Source organism: Gopherus evgoodei, chromosome 3 (genome assembly GCF_007399415.2).
Source record: "Gopherus evgoodei ecotype Sinaloan lineage chromosome 3, rGopEvg1_v1.p, whole genome shotgun sequence".
Lineage (NCBI taxonomy): Eukaryota > Metazoa > Chordata > Testudines > Testudinidae > Gopherus > Gopherus evgoodei.
The window spans coordinates 163765726-163788568 of NC_044324.1; the positions used below are offsets into that span (position 1 = coordinate 163765726).

The window sequence follows — 22843 nt, forward strand, 5'->3', positions numbered from 1 at the left end:
GGGAACATAAGACAATTATGTAAGCCTGCTGGAAGGGGGAACAAGGGGAGGAAGAAGAAAGGTACCTGTGACATATTGTACCTCAAAATAGTATCCTGTAACCCCCATATTCACTACCTGTATATGGTTATGATATTTTGTTCAAAGAATGCCTTGTAAGGTATTATATGAAAGGTCATGATTTGCTGAAACTCATTGTTCTGTCAAAATATGTATGTCATCATTGTATATGGAGTTACGAGATTTTCCTATATGGTTGTTATTGAAATATTTTGAGAGTCTGGAAGATGCCCACAACTAGTGCTCCAGTGGCAACAAAGGAGTGACCCACACCCAGATGGGTGTTAAGAGACCATCACCAGTCATTAACCAGCAGGGGAATTGTAAACAAGAGATTTAAAATTCAATAAGAGACAGTTGCTTGAGCTCCACACAATGGGGACTGCTTAACTCCATGACTTAGCAAGGCCTCAGGACATGTGATACTTGACTTCATGTTTGAGCCAGTATTTTTACAGGCACATGAGCTGAGGGTATAAAATAAGGGACAGTGGCATCATGAGATCACCTCTCTCTCCTCTCCCACTTATTCTGAACGCAACAAGAACATTTGGGAAGAAAAAGACTTTGAACTGGCGAGATTGGTCCCAGAATGAGAAAGGAATTCAGCCTGTGTACTAAGAATTGCCAGTTTGTGAGAAAAGCTGCTTGATTCAAATTTACTTGGTCTGATAAAATTTAGAACACATGTTTACTTTTTATTTCTTAGGTAACTATTCCTGACCTCTATGCCTACCACCTATAATCACTCAAAATCTATTTTCCTGTGGCTAATAAACTTATTTTAATATTTAATCTTAACCAGTAAGTTTGTCCCGAGTGCTTGGGGGATCTGATCAGATTACTAAAGCTGGTGCATGTCCACTATCCTTTGGTGAAGTGGTAAACCAATTAATGAGTTTGCATTGTTCAAGACGAGGTCCTGAGCTGTGCAAGATGGTACATTTCTGGCGTGCAAGATTGGGCCTGAGGGGAGTTTGCTGGTGTCTCCCTGTGCATAGTTCATGGGAGGCTGAGAGAGCATGCATGTAACTTTGGGTGTGCCTTCACACGTTACAGCAAAACCTGAAGGGGCTGCTTGTCACTAGCAGAGCAGGGTGAGAGGTACCCTGATCCAGAGAGTAAAAGGGGACACAATGGACCCACAGTTCACGTTATATCCCAGAGGTCTGTCATAAGACCATTGAATGTCAAGAACAGTATTTCTCAAACTGGGGTTGTCGCCTGTGTAGGGAAAGCCCCTGGCGGGCCAGGTCGGTTTATTTACCTGCCCCGTCCGCAGGTTCAGCTGATTGCGGCTCTCACTGGCCGCAGTTCGCTGCTCCAGGCCAATGGGAGCTGCTGGAAGTGGCACGGGCCAAGGGACTTCCTGGCAGCCGCTTCCAGCAGCTCCCATTGGCCTGCAGCAGTGAACCGCAGCCAGCAGAAGCCACGATCGGCTGGACCTGCGGACGGGGCAGGTAAACAAACTGGCCCAGCCCGCCAGGGGCTTTCCCTACACAAGCGGTGACCCCAGTTTGAGAAACACCGGTCAAGAAGCTTCATCATGATGGATGTCATCACCCCTTCCCCCCAGCCTGTTGAGACCCTGACATTTACCATCACATCATTTTTCTGATCTTGAAAGAGATCCTGACCAAATCAGCTGAGAAAAGGAAATCAAATGACAGCATCAATTTAACAGGATCAGCTGAATCTCGAGTGATAGCTAGGATGTGAACCAAAGGTTCTTATTATTACTCCTTTCCCTAATTTGCAGGTTTCCATCACCACCTAATTCCTTTCTGTCTCTCTTTTTTATCTTCTATCTAATAAAAACTCAGTTAGGCCAGCTAGGATGAAACTACCCTTGAACTCATTTGCTATAACCAGCAAAGGATGCTAAAAACAATGCCTGAGTAACCTGGCAAAGATCTATCCAGACTCACAGTGGCTAATAAAACCAAATGCTATGCCTGTAATTTTCCAGCAACTATGTTGCTAGTAAAAAAAAATAAAAAGACAGATACAGAATCTACATCTTCTCTCCTCTACTATTCTTTTCTTTCTTCCTGTGAGTTTGTATTTTTTAAGACAAAACAACAGTATTGAACTTCAGCAACTTAAGAAATATCACCTATTTCCCAACAAAGACTTGTAATACAATCTGAAAAAGTATCAAGCACTGCCTTTTCCCCTTAAAAGAGTCTCTATAGCAAAAGGAAATACCAATAAATTATGTAGGGCTTAGTATTGTTAGCACAGATACATTTTGTAGTCTTACTTTTAATGTAAAAGTGAAGTGAGGGGGAAGGATTTGAAAATTTTGAATTTGAATAAGAAGTTAACAACCTGAAAAGGTTGAGAAACACTGCAATAATATGTGGTCCTGAAACAAAATGAGATCGGTATCAAGATTTCAAAAGCAACATACGTGACTAAAAATAAATAAATAAGTAAAAGACAGAGTTTCACACACTGTTAATTTTACCTGTTCCAAGTAGTGTAATGACAGATTGATATATTTGGCCTCTGTCAGGAGTTGGCCTCCAACTCCAGTCTTTGCAACACGCTCTGAACCAGCCAGGTCTACTAAGTGTAGCTTGGAGCGTCGGATGGTTGCGGATCCTGGTTCCTTGCTTGAGATGTGAACGGTGAAGATACAGTGGGAACGAGTTGAGGCTTGATTCATTGGAGTCTGTGAAGAAAAGGTTACTAAATTTTGACTAAAAAAAATTGCAAAAAAATAACTGCCAGAACCTCAGGACGGACTAAATCACTATACTGAGATCACTGCAAAAAAAGGCCCAGATTGTACGCCCCCCTCTTCCCTCCAGCTCCTCTTGGTAAACTGTTAACACAGATGAAAATTCCCACTGAAGTCACTGGGACTACTTATGCAAGCAGCTGCTCACCAATGGAAGTAAGATGCTCACAATCTGGTGTAAAATTTGGATAGTTATAACATGGATTTATTATATTAGAACAAATATGTGAAGCATTTACTTTAGTACCAAGATAAGTTTCATTAATAGTTTCATTAGCCACGATCTACAGTTAGCACATTCTAATTGAGAGAGAAAGATAACTATGATTATACAATCACTTGGAAGGCTAATGAACCTAATTAACCCATCTTGGAGGTCACACTAACCACAGCTGATCTCACTTTTAAATGCTTCCTTTTATCAAAATCTTTGGAATGTAAAACTCTCCAAAGCTTCACAGAATACTCCCTTTAATTTGGTTCTTTAGTATCCAATTTCTGAATGGAGATTAAAGAAACTAACACTTAGAAATGGAATACTAACAATTCTAGTAGAAGCAGAAGGTAAGAGATTAGCCCTCACCATGAATGTGGGTAGGGTGTGTCACATTATAATGGAAAACAATTTCTACTAATGATGCAGTTAATTTTTTAAAAGACAGGTCCATGATTAAGCAAATTTGTATGTTTTCAATATACATGGTGCTGATGAATATAAGAAAGAAGAAAAATTACAGACTAAAGAAATGTTGAAAAATATCAGCCTCTAACTGCACTTCATATAATCTTGTGGTACTATGAACTATGATCAGCAGGGATAGAAAATTTGGAATACATTCTCTCTTTACTACTGTACTTAAGCATCCCATTTTGTATAGTATGGTTTGTTATGTTCTCTTATTTTATAAACTATGTTTGCTTATGAAGCATATTGTGTTGTGCAGGATGTCTTCAGTATTGATTTTTAAAGTGTGTGGAGATGGAGAAAAGGCAGATCAAGTTTATATACTTTTTTTTAATCTGTAATAGAAGAAAGGATAACGAGTTTTAATTTTAATTAATTCATCTGATGGCTGTAAACTCATATGGGATAGAAAGTGTAGTTTTCTACACATATGAATTTTTAAAGCACTGGAGAATGAGTATTATGACTTAATTAATACACAGAACTACAGAACCAGTTCAATTGCCTGACAACATCATAACTCAGGCACTGCTTGACACAGAAACTTGGCTGTGTTTTCCAGTACAATTACCACAACTAGCCCATTTGTGACATGCTCAATTTCAGTAAGCCATTCAATACGGTTCCACATGGGGAATTATTAGCTAAATTGGAAAAGATGGGGATCAATCTGAAAACTGAAAGGTGGACAAGGAACTCGTTAAAGGGGAGACTACAACAAGTCATGCTGAAAGGTGAACTGTCAAGCTGGAGGGAAGTTACTAGTGGAGTTCCTCAGGGATCGGTTTTGGGACCAATTTTATTTAATCTTTTTATTATTGACTTGGCACAAAAAGTGGAAATGTGCTAAGAAAGTTTGTGTATGACACAAAGCTGGGAGGTATTGCCAATACAAAGAAAGACCAGGATATCATACAGGAAGATCTGGATGACTTCGTAAACTGGAGTAATAGTAATAGGATGAAATTTAATAGTGAAAAGTGCAAGGTCATGCATTTAGGGATTAATAACAAGAATTATTGTTATACGCTGGAGACGCATCAGTTGGTTGTAACAGAGGAGGAGAAGGACCTCGGAGTATTGGTTGATCACAGGATGACTATTAGCCGCCAATGTGATGTGGCCATGAAAAAAGCTAATGCGGTCTTGGGATGCATCAGGCGAGGTATATCCAGTAGAGATAAGGAAGTGTTAGTACCATTATACAAGGCACTGGTGAGACCTCATCTGGAATACTGTGTGCAGTTCTGGTCTCCCATGTTTAAGAAGGATGAATTCAAACTGGAACAGGTACAGAGAAGGGCTACTAGGATGATACAAGGAATGGAAAAACCTGTCTTATGAAAGGAGACTCAAAGAGCTTGGCTTGTTTAGCCTAACCAAAAGAAGGCTGAGGGGAGATATGATTGCTCTCTATAAATATATCAGAGGAATAAATACCAGGGAGGGAGAGGAATTATTTAAGCTCAGTACCAATGTGGACACAAGAACAAATGGATACAAACTGGCCATCAGGAAGTTTAGACTTGAAATTAGACGAAGGTTTCTAACCATAAGAGTGAAGTTCTGGAACAGCCTTCCAAGGGGAGTAGTGGGGGCAAAAGACATATGTGGCTTCAAGACTAAGCTTGATAAGCTTATGGAGGGGATGGTATAATGAGATTGGTCTTTGACTATTAGCGGTAAATATGCCCAATGGCTTGTGATGGGATGTTAGATGGGGTGAGATCTGAGTTACTACAGATAATTCTTTCCTGGGTATCTGATTCGTGAGTCTTGCCCACATGCTCAGGGTTTAGCTGATCGCCATATTTGAGGTCAGGAAGGAATTTTCCTCCACGGCAGATTGGCAGAGGCCCTGGGTTTTTTTTGTCTTCCTCTGCAGCGTGGGGCACAGGTCACTTGCTGTAAGATTCTTTGCACCTTGAAGTCTTTAAGCCATGATTTGAGGTCTTCAGTGACTCAGACACAGGTTTGATACAGCAGTGGGTGGGTGAGATTCTGTAGCCTGCGTTGTGCAGGAGGTCAGACTAGACGATTATAATGGTCCCTTCTGACCTTAAAGTCTATGATTCTATGCTTCTGGCTAGTGTGACGGACTCAGGCCAGAGGATATAAGAGCGTAGTGGATGGCAGGTATATCAGCCTCAGAATTAGCAGAGCCCCGTTCCCTGGATAGCCAAACAAGGGCTACTCCAGGCCAATCAAGACACCTGACCTCAATTAACTGAGAAAGGGTCAGTTTAGGCTGATAGGCTAATGGAGACAGCCGGAACCAATTATACTGCTTTAAAAGCTCTCCTTGCCAGTTCTCTCTTGAGGAGCCCAGGGGAAAGGAGTTGGAGGAGAGGAAGCAGTACTGAACCCTGAGGTAAGGATGAAGCGTGGGAAAAGGGAAGCACGGGAAAGTGGTCCAGGGAAGCAAAGCAGCGTCAGTGGAGGAGGGAAACCGCAAACAGCTGTTGCTATTGGGGTCCCTGGGCTGGAACCCGGAGTAGAGGGCGGGCTCGGGTTCCCCCCGTTCTTCTCCCCCCGCATGATCTACAGAGATCCCTCTGAAAGAGGAAAAAGACTCTGGTCCAGGCAGGAGACCAGGCGGTACCTAATGAGCTCTAAGGAGCAACAAAGACTGTGGGTATTCCACCTTCGCATCTCCCATACTGGCCTGTGATAAAAATAGCTCAATAAGTGGTAACCTCTGCCACCATACTGGGAAAGAGAGGTCATCCCGAGCTTCTGAGGCCACTATATCCACCAGGAAGCGCGGGACCCACAAATACAGGCTCAGAGCTTTGTCGCATTAGGTACTTAACCTAAAACTTGAAAAAAGGTGTTTCTATAAACATTACCTATCGAACGGTTATATTTTCAATACTCTTAGTTACCAAAAGTGTCCGACTTGGCAGATTCAGACAGCACTATAATTTGGACAAATCATTTCACAAAAGATGCAACTTCATAACCTAATATTTGGTATGGCGGTTGTAATCATTCTCCAACTACTGGTACACTGACATGCAGAAATGTATGGCCTGATTTCCAGAGGAGCTGACGCCTGACTTTAGCGGAGTTACAGCTGCTCAGTACCTCTGAAAATCACAACAGAAAACCTTATAACTAGAAATTTGACTATTTCTTACCCTCCGAATGGTAAAATACCGCTATCTGACCTGTTTGTTTTCTTATTGTATATTCACTAATACCATTTTACATCTAAAAACACCTTCAAAGCTATTATTACAAACAGTAAGACTCACAAAATCATTGTCAAGAAGTATTATTATCTCCATTTTATAGAACGTTAGTGAGACTAATGTTCTGATATTTAAATAGGCTTTCATTTGGTGTCACCTGCAAATAACTGTAGGTGCAACTAAGTGCACACTGGCATATAACTATTGGATTAGTAGGCACAATAAGGTAGTTAAACATAAAATTGCCTTTATTTGAGCTTGCAAGCTAAATCCACCCTCAATTATTTCTGACTGTGGGTCCTTCTCTCCTTTATGTTTTATCTAAAAATAGAATCAGTCCTGCCTAGAATATGGGGCAAGTGTACTAGAGAACCAGTGTACCAGAGAATCAGAGAAGACAGCTGCTCCGTGTCAGATCCCGCAGAAACAATGAGCTGCATGCCATTCTAGGGGGTGCCCCTGCAACAACCCCACCCATTGCTTCTCTCCTCCCCCAACCCTCCTGGGCTACCGTTGCAGTGTCCCCCCATTTGTGTGATGAAGTAATAAAGAATGCAGGAATAAGAAACACTGACTTTTTAGTGAGATAAAACGAGGGGGAGGAAGCCTCCAGCTGCTATGATAGTCAAGGCAGGACATTAAATGGTGGCGGGGGAGAGGAGCCCAGCATCCCACTGCTATGATAGTCCACGCAGTACAGAATCTTTTCTTTAGACATGAAAGGGGTGGGGGGCTGATGGAGCTCAGCCTCCAGTTGCTATGATGAAGATGGTTACCAGCTGTTCTGTACCATCTGCCGGGAATGACCGAGAGTCATTCCTATTTTTACCCAGGTGCCCCCGGCCGACCTCACCGAGGCCAGCCAGGAGCACTCACGGGCTGATGATGACGATGGATAGCAGTCATATTGTACCGTCTGCCACCGAGGAGGGGAGGGGAGAGGATGCTGCTGTTCACTGCCGCAGCACCACGTCTACCAGCAGCATGCAGTAGACATATGGTGACATTGAAAAAAGTCAAGAAATGATTTTTTTCCCTTTCCTTTCACGGGGATGGGGGAGGGGGGGTAAATTGACGAGATATACCCTGAACCACCCCGGACAATGTGTTTGACCCTACAGGCATTGGGAGCTCAGCCAAGAATGCAAATGCTTTTCAGAGACTGCGGGGTAGCTGGAGTCCTCAGTACCCCCTCCCTCCCTCCATGAGCGTTCATTTGATTCTTTGGCTTTCTGTTACACTTGTCACACAGCACTGTGCTGTGGCCTCTGTCTATCATAGCCTGGAGATTTTTTCAAATGCTGTGGCATTTCGTCTTCTGTAACGGAGCTGTGATAGAACAGATTTGTCTCCCCACACAGCGATCAGATCCCATATCTCCCGTACGGTCCATGCTGGAGCTCTTTTTGGATTTGGGACTGCATCGCCACCCGTGCTCATCAGAGCTCCACACTGGGCAAACAGGAAATGAAATTCAAAAGTTCGCGGGGCTTTTCCTGTCTACCTGGCCAGTACATCCGAGTTCAGATTGCTTTCCAGAGCGGTCACAATGGTGCACTGTGGGATACCGCCCAGAGGCCAATAGTGTTGATTTGCGGCCACGCTAACCCTAATACGACATGGCAATACCGATTTCAGCGCTACTCCTCTCGTCAGGGAGGAGTACAGAAATCGGTTTAAAGAGCCCTTTAAATCGATATAAAGGGCCTCGTTGTGTGGACAGGTGCAGGGTTAAATTGGTTTAACGCTGATAAATTCGGTTTAAACGCGTAGTGTAGACCAGGCCTTAGGCTGGATTTTGTTTTATTCTGTTACTTAGGCCCAGATCCACAAAGGGACTTAGGTGTCTAAAGCACAGACTTCTGCCTCAGGCAGATGTCTGGACACTATATAATGTCTAAACCCCGGATGATCGTCAGATCGGGGCAGATAGGCAGTGCCCCACCTATCTTGCCTGCAGTGCCCAATCAGAAGGTGTGCTCAAAGCGTGCCTAACTCCACACAAAAGTAGGAGGGGGAAGACAAAACCTTTACAACCTTTAGCCCAGTGACTAGGGAACTCACCCAGGATGTGGGTGACCCTATCAATTCCCCTCTCTGCCTGATGTGGAGCAAAGATTTTAATTCAGGAAGTGTGGGGAGCTGAATTGGGGTCCCCCACATCCTGAATAAGTTCCCTAACCACTGGGCTAAAGATTAGAAAGAAAATCACCACCTCCACCACTAACTGTGTTTTATGTGAGGCCCATTCTGTTAGGCAGTGTCATGGTATAAATCCCCACTCTGAACCTTAGAGTCCAAAAGATGGGGTACCAGCATAAATTCCTCTAAGCTTTATTACCAGCTTAGAACCTGTAGTGCTGCCACCAAGCAGGACTTAGAGTGCCTGGTACACTCTGGTCCCCCCAAAACCTTCCCTGGGGACCCTAAGACACAGACCCCCTGGATCTTAACACAAGGAAAGTAAACCCTTTCCCCCCACCGTTGCCTCTCCCAGGCTTTCCCTCCCTGGGTTACCCTGGAAGATCACTGTGATTCAAACTTCTTGAATCTTAAAACAAAGGGAAATGCACCTTCCCCCCTCCTCTTTCTCTCCCTGTTTCCCACCAATTCCCTGGTGAGTACAGACTCAATTCCCTTGAGCCTTAACAAGGGGAAAAAATCAATCAGGTCTTAAAAAAGAAACGTTTTTAATAAAAGAAAGACAAAAAGTAAAAGTTGTCTCTGTAATTTAGATGGTAAATGTTACAGGGTCTTTTAGCTTATAGACACTAGAGAGAAGCCTTCCCCCCAGCACAAATACAAATTAAAATCCTTCCAGCAAAAGACACATTTGCAAATAAAGAAAACAATCAAAAAGACTAAACCACCTTCTACTGGTACTTACTATTTGAATAGAAAATTAGAGAGCTTGTAGGTACGTCTGGTTACTCTCAGAACCCAGAGAGAACAACAGACAAACAAACAACACAAAACAAAGACTTCCCTCCACTGAGATTTGAAAGTATCTTGTCTTCTGACTGGTCCTCTGGTCAGGTGTTCCAGGTTCACTGTTTGTAACCCTTTACAGGTAAAAGAGACATTAACCCTTAACTATCTGTTTATGACAGGCAGCCTCTGAGAACCCTTATCAGATTGGGTCTTTGGGATCCACAGGCAAGAGAGGTGGAGAATGCCTAGTCTGAGGCTTATGCTTGTGTTTAGGTGCCTGGATAACAGGACCGAGGAAACTGTGTGCATGTTCATGGACAGATTTTTTGGTACACTGGAGACTTAGATACCCAGGGTTCTTAAGTGCCCGCATGATTAAGCAGCAGCTGAATGGGGGTTTTGAGGCCCTAAGTTTGGGGATTAGGCACCTAAAATGGCAGTTGATATTCAAAAAGATCAGAAAAAATGTCACAGTAGTTTATACAAGCAAGATCTAAAGGAAACAGTACTTTAAAATGATTTATCTCAGTTGATGCAGTAACTTATTTGGGTATTAAAGAGTGGGAATGGTGTGCAAATATTGTATCAGGGGGTTTTCACAACAGAGATCACGTCTGTACAGCACCTGGCACCATGGGGCTCCACTCATAACTGGGACCTCTGGCCACTCCTGGGATGCAAATATTTAAAATAAATTAAAATGTAATAATGTATTTCTTTGTCATCTGGAGCTTCATTACAGTGGCTGTTTTTCAACACACAGAAAAACATATTTTTACTTAATTCAACTTAATAAAGTCCAGTGATGTTTAGCGTGTTATAAACAGATGGACATATAATCTCAATAATTTTTTTAAAAGGCGTGACTACAATGTGAAAAGTGAATATGTTAAATTGCACCTTCTTTACTTCACTAATTCTGTTTCTATGAAAACTGAAGAGTTAGATTCATTTATTTCAGTGAAAACAGTATGATTTTACTACTCACAGATTTGGGAGTGAAGTGGATATTATTTCTGGCTCATACATTATCAACAGAATTATTAAGTAAGTTTCATTTGAGGGGTCACCACTAGAACCCTACTGTTTTCAAATTATATTCTCAATAACATCTGTTTACCCCTTTGAAGGCAACAGGGTTACAGAGGTATAACTAAGGGCATAATTTCAAGAGTATAGGATAGCACAGGTATAGCTAGGGCAGAATTTGTCCTACAGAGTCCCTATTGTTGATGGTGATGCAAAATCCACAAAGAAAAGAGCTTGACTTTCCATATCCCACGCAGACTCTGTGGAGCTGGCAATCAGAACTCCCCTCACAGTCTACTTACATATAAAGTGAGCAAAGCTGATCTGGAAATCATTAACACTGTAAATGTGGAAACACCGAATGCGATGTTTTAACCAATACCGTCACTTTATAATCTGATTATATTTCTACTTTGCAGTTCATATATATTCAGCTAAAGTGTTCCCACACACTGAAAACTCCAGCAGAGCTAGTGTAGGAAGTGTAAGCCAATAAAAATGTAAACTGTTAAATGAGATGTGATTATGGAATGTTAATTGCAACCATAATCCCCCTCCTCCTCTTCACTCTCCTACTTGTACCACACACAGAGATGCTGGGCACAAAGCAAAAGAAACAAAAATGTACTTGTCAAAAATACCGGCCAAACAATAAGGCCCCTATTCCTTTTTTTTGCATCTTACATACAAAACTTCACTGAGTATTCAGCGTGCAGCTGTTCTGACAACTTGAAATGAAAAAAATATATTTTAGACAGGGTCTCAATGCCTACTACAAAGATTCTGCTGGTGGCTTTCAAAGTTGGTCTTGGTTTTGTTGGCAACACTCCTTCCATATGTCTATGAAACAATCCATGCAACAAACCTCGACGCCAACTCTGCCCACATATCTACACCAGCGACACCATCACAGGACCTAACCAGATCAGCCACATCATCACCAGTTCATTCACCTGCACGTCCACCAATGTAATATATGCCATCATATGCCAGCAATGCCCCTCTGCTATGTACATCGGCCAAACTGGACAGTCGCTACGGAAAAGGATAAACGGACACAAATCAGATATTAGGAATGGCAATATACAAAAACCTGTAGGAGAACACTTCAACCTCCCTGGCCACACTATAGCAGACCTTAAGGTGGCCATCCTGCAGCCAAAAGAACTTCAGGACCAGACTTCAAAGAGAAACTGCTGAGCTTCAGTTCATCTGCAAATTTGACACCATCAGCTCAGGATTAAACAAAGACTGTGAATGGCTTGCCAATTACAAAACCAGTTTCTCCTCCCTTGGTTTTCACACCTCAACTGCTAGAACAGGGCCTCATCCTCCCTGATTGAACTGACCTCATTATCTCTAGCTTGCCGGCATATATATACCTGCTCCTGGAAATTTCCACTACATGCATCTGACGAAGTGGGTATTCACCCACGAAAGCTCATGCTCCAAAATGTCTGTTAGTCTATAATGTGCCACAGGATTCTTTGCTGCTTTTATGTCTATGAAGTCATTCTTTCAGATTAACTTAAAGTGAAGGAGAGGAAAATATGGGAGGTGCCTGGCTCAACGCAGATCGTTGCTATTGTGAAAGCTATACATAGAATAATAGATGAGCTACATGACTTGCAAAGAAGTAATTCCTTCCAAGAATTCTGTGACGACATAAGCCACAAAAGCGGAGCTCAAGTCCTCTATGATGTCATGTGAAAATACAAAGGAATTAATTGCAGGTCAAATGCTGATATCCAGCTGTGGCACTGTAGTGCAGGGATCCAATAATGTTTATATCTTGTAAAAACATTTTTTAGTAATGCATCTGCTTCTGGTCTGATGTTAGAAAATGGATATAAGAGTTATTTCAGACACATATCCCCCAAATTCCTATTACTATAGTGGTAGGAAAAATGTTTAACACAGTTTAAATTAAAACAAACCTGTTTGGAAATACACTAAGTGTATTTCATCATTATGGTTGCAGGAACAAATACCATCTATAGAAATGTGGTTGACCAGAATAAAAGAATTAGAAGAAATGGAATGATGTATTACCTATATTAAATTAACAACAGAACTATTTGAGAAAAGATGGCCTATATGCAATGAATGAGTAAACAGAAATTATTGATGTAATGTTTATACCATTCTGCATACATACTGAAGTGTTTCCCAAACTTTTGAAAACTGAGTCCCTCTTCAGGAAATCAACTGTGTCCCTCTGCAAATCCACCACGTGTTGTTAAAGGCTTACCCACCTTAATTTATACATCTGCCATCTACCCCTCCACAGCAACTAGTCGTTTGTGCCCTCTCGCCCTGAAGGAGCACTCCACACTTCGGGAGATGGTGACCTACTATAACTTGTCACTTACTCAATAAAATACATGTTTAAAAGGAATTAAGACTAATTAAATGTGACATTTCCCACAATGTAAATCCCCCAAAGCAAGAAAAGGTCTAGTTAGAGTATGATTAAAAGGTGTCCTATAGTACGCATGTAACATATTCACATGGCCCATGACAGACTACATCTTCACAAAACACTTTCTTCTACTTCCAACTTAATTTCCTTCACAGTTTAATGCAAAAGAGTTGGTCGCTTACCTTATAGTAACTACGGTTCTTCAAGATGTGCTGTCCATCTATAGTCCAGTCTTAGTGCACATGCGCCCCATGTGCTTCAGATTGAAATCTTCTGGCCACCAATGTTCCTTGGGGCTGTGCCTATTCGCTAAGCATCCTTGTGTCCCTCATCAATGTCATAAAGGGTGGTGCTGCGTCAACCACCACTTAGTTCCTTAGTTCCATTTAGAATCCAGGTGTTACAGGGCCCCACAGTAGTATGGAGTGAGGCCAGTTCAAGGAATATATATGGACAACACATCTCAAAGAACCACAGTTGCTATCAGTTAAGTAACTGTTTCTTCTTCTTCAACTATTTGTGCAAATATATTCCACCCTCAATGACTCACAAGCAATGACCTGATGTAAGGAAGTAGGTGCTCAGAGTCTACTTAAAGATTGAAGTACAGCTCTGTCAAGAGAGGCATCTGATATAAGGACTTATCCCAGATAATAGTGTCTCATGAATGTATAGACTGCCTATTTCTGAGATGGGCATGTTTCTCAACAAAGGTGCAGAAACTACCTGAGTCCTAGTGGAGTGGGTCCTAATCTGCACTGAAGGATCTAAACTAGCTAGAACGTAACAAGTCTTGATGCAGCTAAACACTCATTCTGGAAGCCTCTGGGTAGAAATAACTTGGCTTTTTGATCTGTCTGCAAACTAAACAAAGAGTTTTGAGGAGAGTCTAAATGGTTTGGTCTTATGTAGACAGAATGATAACGCACTAAGGACATCCAGAGTATGTAACCTAGACTTCCCTTGGCTAGAATGTGGTTCCAGGAAGAAAACTGGTAAATGGAACATTTTATTCAAACAATAGCTGAGGCAAGAATTTGGTATTAGGAAGTAATTGAAATAAAAACATTTTCCTGTGTATTGTAGTGGAACCTCTTCTACAGCTCTGAGAGAAAGAAGTGAGTCCAATTCTTGGTATCACACTTTTTCATGAGAGGGATGAGGAAGAGGAATGAGGCACAGAATAATTCAGAGTATCCCACTGAGATTACTTCTAGAACGCAGTGGTCTGATGTTATCAGGTTCCATGACTCCCTCCACTCCCCAAAAAGAAAAACAGCTCTCAACTCTCCCATTAATGTGACTGTCTCAAGATAGTTGCAGCTTGGTATGAATATGATGTAAAAGAAAAGGTCACCCCTTCAACCCTTGCTTCCTTGGTGGTTCCAAGACTCTTTGGTGGAAAAAGGCACTCAGTGTCTGTCTATCTGTGTCTAGTAAAAGATGTAGTCTTCCTTTCTTTCATCTAGGAGCTGGTGTATATACTCCAAGAAAATGAAGGGTGGCTAGGGAGTCTTTCAATGAATTAAGAGCCTCATCTGTCTTTCCACTAAAGAGATCTGGGCCCAAAAAATGGAAGTTTCTCCATCATCATCTGCACTCTCCTCCCTCACCTGAACATTGGAGCCAAGATGCTCTCCTCATGACAATATAACTTGACAGGGATGGGATCCGGTCTCAGTGGCATCTAGTGTTATCTGGAGGGATATTCTTGCTATCAATTGTCTCTCAGAAACCAAAGATTTAAATTTCTCCCTGTTCTCTTGCAGGAGTTTATTGATAAACTCTGAAAACTCATGGTTGTTCAGAAAAAGCCTGATAGTTAATAATTTGAAATTGCAGGCTGGCTGATGCTTAGTTCTGCTGAATAAATCAAGATACATTTCCTCTTGTCTTTCACCATAATTTTTGGCTGTTTTGTGTTACTTTCAGTAGCTGCTGCCACTAACAGAAAGTCATGTACTGAATGAGTATGTAGATACTTAAGAGTCGGCGGATGGTACATAGAACCTCTTATACACCTTCTCAGAAATCAGTGTCACTGTCATTGGAGTCTGCCAGATAAACAGGGCTTTGTTAGAGCTAGCAAAAATTAAGAGTAAAGCCAGACAACTAGCTATGATGGTGTGGAGTAGTGTCAAAGAGCCTCTTGGATCACCTCCACCAGGATTTCTAGAGAATCAGCTATAGATCTGTGCACATCTAGAACTCTTGTGATCTTCCAAGTGATATGATGTAGATGGAGCCACTGCCTTGTCTAGTGACGATGATGAGATAGCAACCCGTTTGATCTGTTCTTCTGTTTGAGGTTGCTCCTCGTTAGATAATTCCTTAGGTTGTTCAAACTGATGGATTGCAACCTGAGACTCCCTAGCCTTCTGGGACGATGCACGGGAGGATGAGTCCTCATCCTAGAAGGTGGCACAGATGTAGTTTGTCTTGTGTGGGGCAAACCCCATGGGTTCCACTAGGGCCATGACTATATGCTACATGTAAGGAAGTGGGGAAGAAGAGGGTACCAGAACATCTTCCTATCTCTATATCCCATAGATGAATTAGGTCTGTAAGATGCCCACGATGCCTTTTTAGTGGTCATCCTTGTGGAATATACAAGTGATCCCTCTTTGCTTTGTTAGGAATGAGATGAAAAGAAAGGGCACTTTTCCTCTAATGGAGATGTTATCCTAATAGGAGTATTTAGAATCAATCATAGAATATCAAGGACCTCAGGAGATCATCTAGTTCAACCCCCAGCTCAAAGCAGGACCAATCCCCAGACAGATTTTTGCCCCAGATCCCTAAATGACCTCCTCAAGAATTGAACTCACAACCTTGGATTTAGCAGGCTAATGCTCAAACCACTGAGCTTTCCCTCCCCCTGTGACTCTGTTCTGACAACAAAAATTGTTTCACAACCCAGGAGGGGGGAACCAAAGCCTGAGCCTACCCAAGCCCTGCCATGCTGGGTAGGAGGGCCAAAATCAAAGCTCCACTGCCTGGGGTGGGGAGGAGCCAACATCCAAGGGTTTCAGCCCCAGGGCAGAGGGCCTGTAATCTGAGTGCTACTGCTCAAGATTGAAGCCCACAGGCTTTGGCCCCAGACAGTGGGGCTTGGGTTTTGGCTTTGGCCCCTGACCCCAGCAAGTCAAACACCTGCCCTGGTGACTCCATTGGGGTTGCAACCCACTTTGGGGTCCCGATTCACAGTTTGAGAATGCTGGAGTAGGGGATACATGGCACCATTAAATTAGCTTTGACCGGCATCTAACAGGGACTTGGCACTGCAGCAGTAGGCAATGTGGTAGAAATGTTCAGCATCACAGATAGCAGTGGAGACTATGCCTTTTGTGTCTCCTGTAGCTCATTCAGTATCATATACATTCTCACTATGGAGGACAATGCTGCCATAAACCTCCTTGAATGAGCTGACAGTACCATTGTGGATGGTGCCCAGGTAATCAGTATAGACACAGTTGGTGTCAAGGAAGGCAGTACCGTAGAGATTAATACCAAAGGAATCAGTGCTGAAGAAGTCAGTACTGAAGTACCTGGTGTCGAGGTAGACATTGATATCCTGGCTTTGGTACTGGAGGCAGTCTCGATTCTCAGGATGATGCTGAAGGTCCAGTTCCATACTCCTTCTCAAAGGACTACAGTGATACCCAATTTGGGCCATGAAGCCCCTAAATTGGGAGTGATGAGGTGATTTCAATCTCTTTTTGCTGGGAACTCCTGACCACCATTTACTTCATCTAAAGTCATGCTCTGGTGATCTAAAAGCTGTTGTGTTATTTGAATTTTGCTGTCCTAATACAAATCAACAGCTTTCGCAATTGTAAAAATCAGCTCTGGGCATGTGCTCTTCATATAAAAGAAAACTGTTGAACTGGATTTCTCACACACCTTGAATAATCCAGAAAAAACTTGCTCTTTATACTTATACTTGCTGTAATATACTTACAAAATGAATTATCACTGAAATAAGGTATCTGATTCACTGATGGTTGAGACTGCACAGACTGCGATGTCTTACCATTCTTCAAATCATTATGCCAACCATAAGGCAAAAAGTGACTCCAGACCCTAGGGCAGTGGTTCTCAAACTAGGGCCGCCGCTTGTTCAGGGAAAGCCCCTGGTGGACTGGGCCGGTTTGTTTACTTGCCACGCTACAGGTTTGGCCAATCGTGGCTCCCACTGGCCGCGGTTCACTGCTCCAGGCCAATGGGAGCTGCTGGAAGCGGCGCGGGCCAAGGGACTTACTGGCCGTCACTTCCCACAGCTCCCATTGGCCTGGAGCGGCGAACCACGGACAGTGGGAGCCGCAATCGGCCAAACCTGCGGACACAGCAGGTAAACAAACTGGCCCAGCCCGCCAGGGGCTTTCCCTAAACAAGTGGTGGCCCTATTTTGAGAACCACTGATCTAGGGATCTAATTTACATTTTCACTAAGGCTACTATACAACACTCTGTCAGTGCAAAAGAACCTTAAAGTGGATGTAAATATGGCTTTGGTATAAATCAGAAATAGATTTTATGGGTAAAATTCTGGGTCTATTGAAGCAATGAGAGTTTTGTCAATGACTTCAATGGACCTAGGATTTCACACTAAGAATGTGTTTTTCATCATCAAGAAATTGTTATTTTCTCCACAGTTAAAATAGGAAAGAAACCCATTTTACGCGGCAGCAACATATGGCAAGGTATGCAGTTATTCTGGCAATAGTAGTCTGAAACAGTTGAAGGTATAATTTCAACCTTGCAATGAATTATTGTGAACAAATATAAGTAAATCTAGGCTACATGTTCATCAGTCTGGGTAATGTCACTTATTTACCATTAAATATAGGAGATATATTTGAAGCTGCAAACTGAAAAGAGTCTTTCTAGGTATCTGACATGAAGATATCAGGAGACCAAATATATTTTTCACTTGTTCTTGATTTTTAAAGCACACCCTCACTTTGCTTTAAAAAAATTACTTTATCATACTTAATGTATTAGTGTCCTCATTCAGAATAAGACCTAGCTGTCAGACCTTGATGCAAAATCTTTATTATTCCACTCTGAGACTATTACTCAACTTTACATTTACACAGCGCTCTTTATCCATAAAAATCATAAAATACTTTAAAGATTGTTCAATACAGTATGTATGTGACCGTAATTGTTCTACTACTCATTGAAATGAAGTCATGGCTGCTTGACATATGAATGCCATTCTGTGCCAGCCAAAGAGGAATTTAGAGAGGTAGAAAGCCATACATAACTCAGTTTGGAATGTGGCCAGTACAGGGATAACATGTCAATTCTTGTCAAAAGTGCCCTCTAATCTCAACTGATCATAAAGTGTCAGGGTCCAATATTTATGTCTCACCCAAAAGATGGTGCTTCCAACAGTGTAGTGGCCCAGAGGAGAGTATTAATTGACAATACAATTAGCTAGAAGAGGAATAAGTCTAACACGGATGTCACAAGTAAGTCCCCAGAGCCATCTTTAAATGATTAAAATCTTTATTTTCTATTCAAACAACATATATGAACATTGCCAACCCCCTGCTGTTTACACCTCTTGCATGGATGCCTCAAACATATTAAGTGATGAAACATACTTTGTAAGTACTGTCTTCCAAATTCAAATAACCGAGCGTTAGAGTCATAAAACCATGTATTGAAGCATCTCTTTCCTCATTAAAGTGGACTAACTTTTCATTTGAGAAAAACAAATGCTGGGCTTATTTGTAATTGCAATGTTTAGGCATATTGATCTAACTTAACAAAATAAGATTTGAGATTTCTAAAACTTGTGCACGCTCTTGGGAGGTTACTGACTTTATCTTAGTCTTTTTAAGTTTAGAGAATCACAAAATCCAATAAAGATCTACATAGACTAGTTGTGTCTAAACCAGGGGTCAGCAACCTTTCAGAAGTGCTGTACCGAGTCTTCATTTATTCACTCGAATTTAAGGTTTCATGTGCCAGTAATACATTTTAACTTTTTTGGAAGGTCTCTTTCTATAAGTCTATAATATATAACTAAACCATTGTTGTATGTAAAGTAAATAAGGTTTTTAAAATGTTTAAGAAGCTTCATTTAAATTAAATTAAATTAAAATGCAGAGCCCCACCCCGGACCAGTAGCCAGGACCCGGGCAGTGTCAGTGCCACTGAAAATCAGATTGCGTGCCACCTTCAGCACGTGTGCCATAGGTTGCCTACCCCTAGTCTAAACTTTTCAGCCTGAAGGCCACATATATTATTTCAAAAAAGGTCTAAGAACAGCAATCAAAGAACTGCTGTCCTTAAGAGTTTAGAAATTATTCAGCCATCCTGCCCCCATCCCCCAATCAAGATCATGATATTGGCTTAACTAAGAGTTTTAAAAATAAAAATAATGGATTTTGGGGGGATTTTTTTTTTAATTTTATATACTTCTATTTATCTTTTTTAAACCTTCATGTCATATTTAGGACATATTTTCAATTTTTCTTCTACAGCCACATGGACTAGAAACTTTCATTCAAAAAAGGTAAGGTGAGATTCTCATATATTTTAATGACTTGAGGAGCTAGGGCTTTAAGAAAAACACCAAATATCACAAGACTTGTGTGATGAAGTGGGAATTTTTTGTAATCTTTTTATGAATCCTATGCATGCCTGAGTTTCCCCCTATATTTTGCATTGCTCCTCAGTGGGGGAAACAGCATTAAGTTAGCTTTCAGGGCAGGCTAACTCATATCAATGGAATATATGAGAAGACAATGGAAAGACCAATCACCAGGACACTGAAACCTAGCAACCAATTACTCAAAGGGAAGAGGGAAGCAGAGCAGAGACCCTAGCTTGAGAACAAAGGACTGAGGGCTTGTCTACATCAGAAAGTTGCAGCGCTGGTGAGGGAGTTACAGCGCTGCAACTTTGAAGGTGTACACATCTGCAGGGCATCACCAGCGCTGCAACTCCCTGTTTGCAGCGCTGGCCGTACTCCCGTTTTGTCTCGGGTGTAGAGGATCCAGCGCTGGTGATCCAGCGCTGGTAATCCAATGTAGACAGTTACCAGCGCTTTTCTTGACCTCCGTGGAAGGAGGAAGCCTCTGGTAATCAAGCTGGTTTCCTTTCCCGGTTTGCTCTCTCGGTCCCGGAGCCACCCAGCAAACCGCAGGGAAGGAGACCTGCTTGCTCGGGGTTCCGGGACCGAGAGAGCAAACCGCGGCGAAGCTGGTTTCCTTTCCCGGTTTGCTCTCTCGGTCCCGGAGCCACCCTGCAAACCGCAGGGAAGGAGACCTGCTTGCTCGGGGTTCCGGGACCGAGAGAGCAAACCGGGAAAGGAGACCAGCTTCGCCGTGGTTTGCTCTCGCGTTCCCGGAGCCACCCAGCAAACCGCAGGGAAGGAGACCTGCTTGCTCGGGGTTCCGGGACCGAGAGAGCAAACCGGGAACGCCGCGGTTTGCTCTCTCGGTCCCGGAGCCAGCCAGCAAACCGCAGGGAAGGAGACCTGCTTGCTCGGGGTTCCGGGACCGAGAGAGCAAACCGGGAACGCCGCGGTTTGCTCTCTCGGTCCCGGAGCCACCCAGCAAACCGCAGGGAAGGAGACCTGCTTGCTCGGGGTTCCGGGACCGAGAGAGCAAACCGGGAAAGGAAACCAGCTTCGCCGCGGTTTGCTCTCTCGGTCCCGGAACCCCGAGCAAGCAGGTCTCCTTCCCTGCGGTTTGCTGGGTGGCTCCGGGACCGAGAGAGCAAACCGCAGCGTTCCCGGTTTGCTCTCTCGGTCCCGGAACCCCGAGCAAGCAGGTCTCCTTCCCTGCGGTTTGCTGGCTGGCTCCGGGACTGAGAGAGCAAACCGCGGCGTTCCCGGTTTGCTCTCTCGGTCCCGGAACCCCAAGCAAGCAGGTCTCCTTCCCTGCGGTTTGCTGGCTGGCTCCGGGACCGAGAGAGCAAACCGCGGCGAAGCTGGTTTCCTTTCCCGGTTTGCTCTCTCGTCCCGGAACCCCCCTTGAAGCCGCCCAACAGCGCTGCAGTGTGGCCACATCTAACACCACTTGCAGCGCTGGTTGCTGTAAGTGTGGCCACTCTGCAGCGCTGGCCCTATACAGCTGTACTAATACAGCTGTAACAACCAGCGCTGCAAAATTTTAGATGTAGACATGGCCTGAGAGGTGTGAGATGGGAGGATAAGAGTTGGCTTCTGGAAGAAGCTGGGGCCTCACTCACCTGGGAACTAAGGAAGGAAGTTAGAGTGACAGGCTGAGAGCATGAAAATAGAGTTCACTACAGCTTGGTCGGTGGACTGCTCTGGAATGGGCTATGCTTTAACCTCCAGCTCTCCATGCTAACCTAAGGACTTCCTATGCATAGAGATGGCATAAATGGTTCCTCCATTTCCCTCCCCACAGCTCTGGGTGCAGAGGGTGTCTAGCAGTAAGTAGGCGGAATGGCTGGAGCACGTTGTGCTATGGTTATTATTTTGGAGACCATATACCAAGTTGGCACACGTTAGAGAAGCTCATAGGTTGCGCTAACCTAGACTATGACAGAGAATCAGAGAATCATAACTGGTTGCAATGGTTTCTAGCTTTTTCCCTTCTCATAGCTGCACCCTGGGTTGCTGTGTGTGGGAAGAGAGCCATCCTTTGTCAGATACTGCCCTAGACTCTGGCAGAGACAGTCAAGCTCTTCTGCTCTTCCTAGGGCTTACATAGACTGTCAGGGAAGCAGGCACTACTCTCCTCTCTATCTTGGTGCTGCAGCAGGCCTTAAAGAGAGCTGTTGAGCAGCTGCAGTAGACAAGGGACAGCACCTGTCCAGCATTCTCCTGGCTCATATCAGAGTTGCTCGTGGGAATGTAGGAGAAGTAATGAGAGGGCAGCTGAGAAGATAGGACTAATTCAAACACTTCAATTAAAAAATGTCCTGGCACCACTCAGGGACCATAATTTGAATTTATAATCAAATATCAATTTTCTTCTCTTTGCAACCACTGGTGAGGGAGCTCTGGGACCTTCTTATCCTGCAGGGTCCTAGAGCTTGGAAGATCACATAGCCAATGAAATAGCCCCACAGCCAGAGCCCCATGAGTCTGAATTGACTGGCATGGGCCAATTGCCGGTTTTTCTTTGTTGGGTAGACATACCCATAATTAAGACACTGGTGCTCCATCCTCGGGCACACCTTCAAAAGTTTTGCTTCAGCCCCGCCAATGGTTTTTGGGGGCCCAGATTCTGGCCTGATTGAGGACCAGATTGTCTCCTCCTATTACCACGGCCACGCCTTCTAGCGAAGTCTTGCTGCAGTCGAGGGTTAGGGTAGGTGTGTTATGGTTGGGGTCGGAAGGGGCTACGTTGCATCACCGGGGTATGCATGCCCAATGAGCGCTTGATGGCCCAGTTGTCCTTCAGACTCTGAAGTCTAGGATCAGTTTTATCTGAGAATAGCCCCTGTCCATTGAAGGGCAGGTCCTGAATAGTCTGCTGCAGTTCCGGTGGAAGACTGGACACTTGTAGCCATGAAGTGCGGCGCATAGCCACGCCCGCGGCCTAGCCACCGACTCCGCCGCATCTAAAGACGCCTGCAGGGATGTCCTCACCACTTTCTTGCCCTCTTCTAGCAAGGCCACAAACTCCTCCCTGGACTCCTGGGGAACCTACTCTTTGAACTTCCCTATTGAGCTCCAGGTGTTATAATTATAATGGCTCAGGAGGGCCTGCTGGTTAGCTATCCTGAGCTGTAGGCCACCAGCTGAATAAATCTTGCACCCAAATAAATCCACGCACCTAGCGT

The 22843-nt window shown here is 43.5% G+C and overlaps 1 protein-coding gene across 6 annotated transcripts in view; it reads right to left on the reverse strand.

The window, feature by feature from the left end:
- KIF6 (kinesin family member 6) overlaps nucleotides 1–22843 on the reverse strand; it is a 307218-nt gene that overhangs the window by 220697 nt on the left and 63678 nt on the right. For 5 of the 6 annotated variants that reach the window (XM_030557282.1, XM_030557281.1, XM_030557285.1 and 2 more), the window contains one exon: nucleotides 2531–2737. The exons of the other annotated variant lie outside the window; for it this stretch is intronic. In XM_030557282.1, coding sequence (XP_030413142.1) covers nucleotides 2531–2737 — 207 coding nt within the window. The remainder of the gene's footprint in view (nucleotides 1–2530; nucleotides 2738–22843) is intronic. 6 annotated transcript variants of the gene reach the window in all.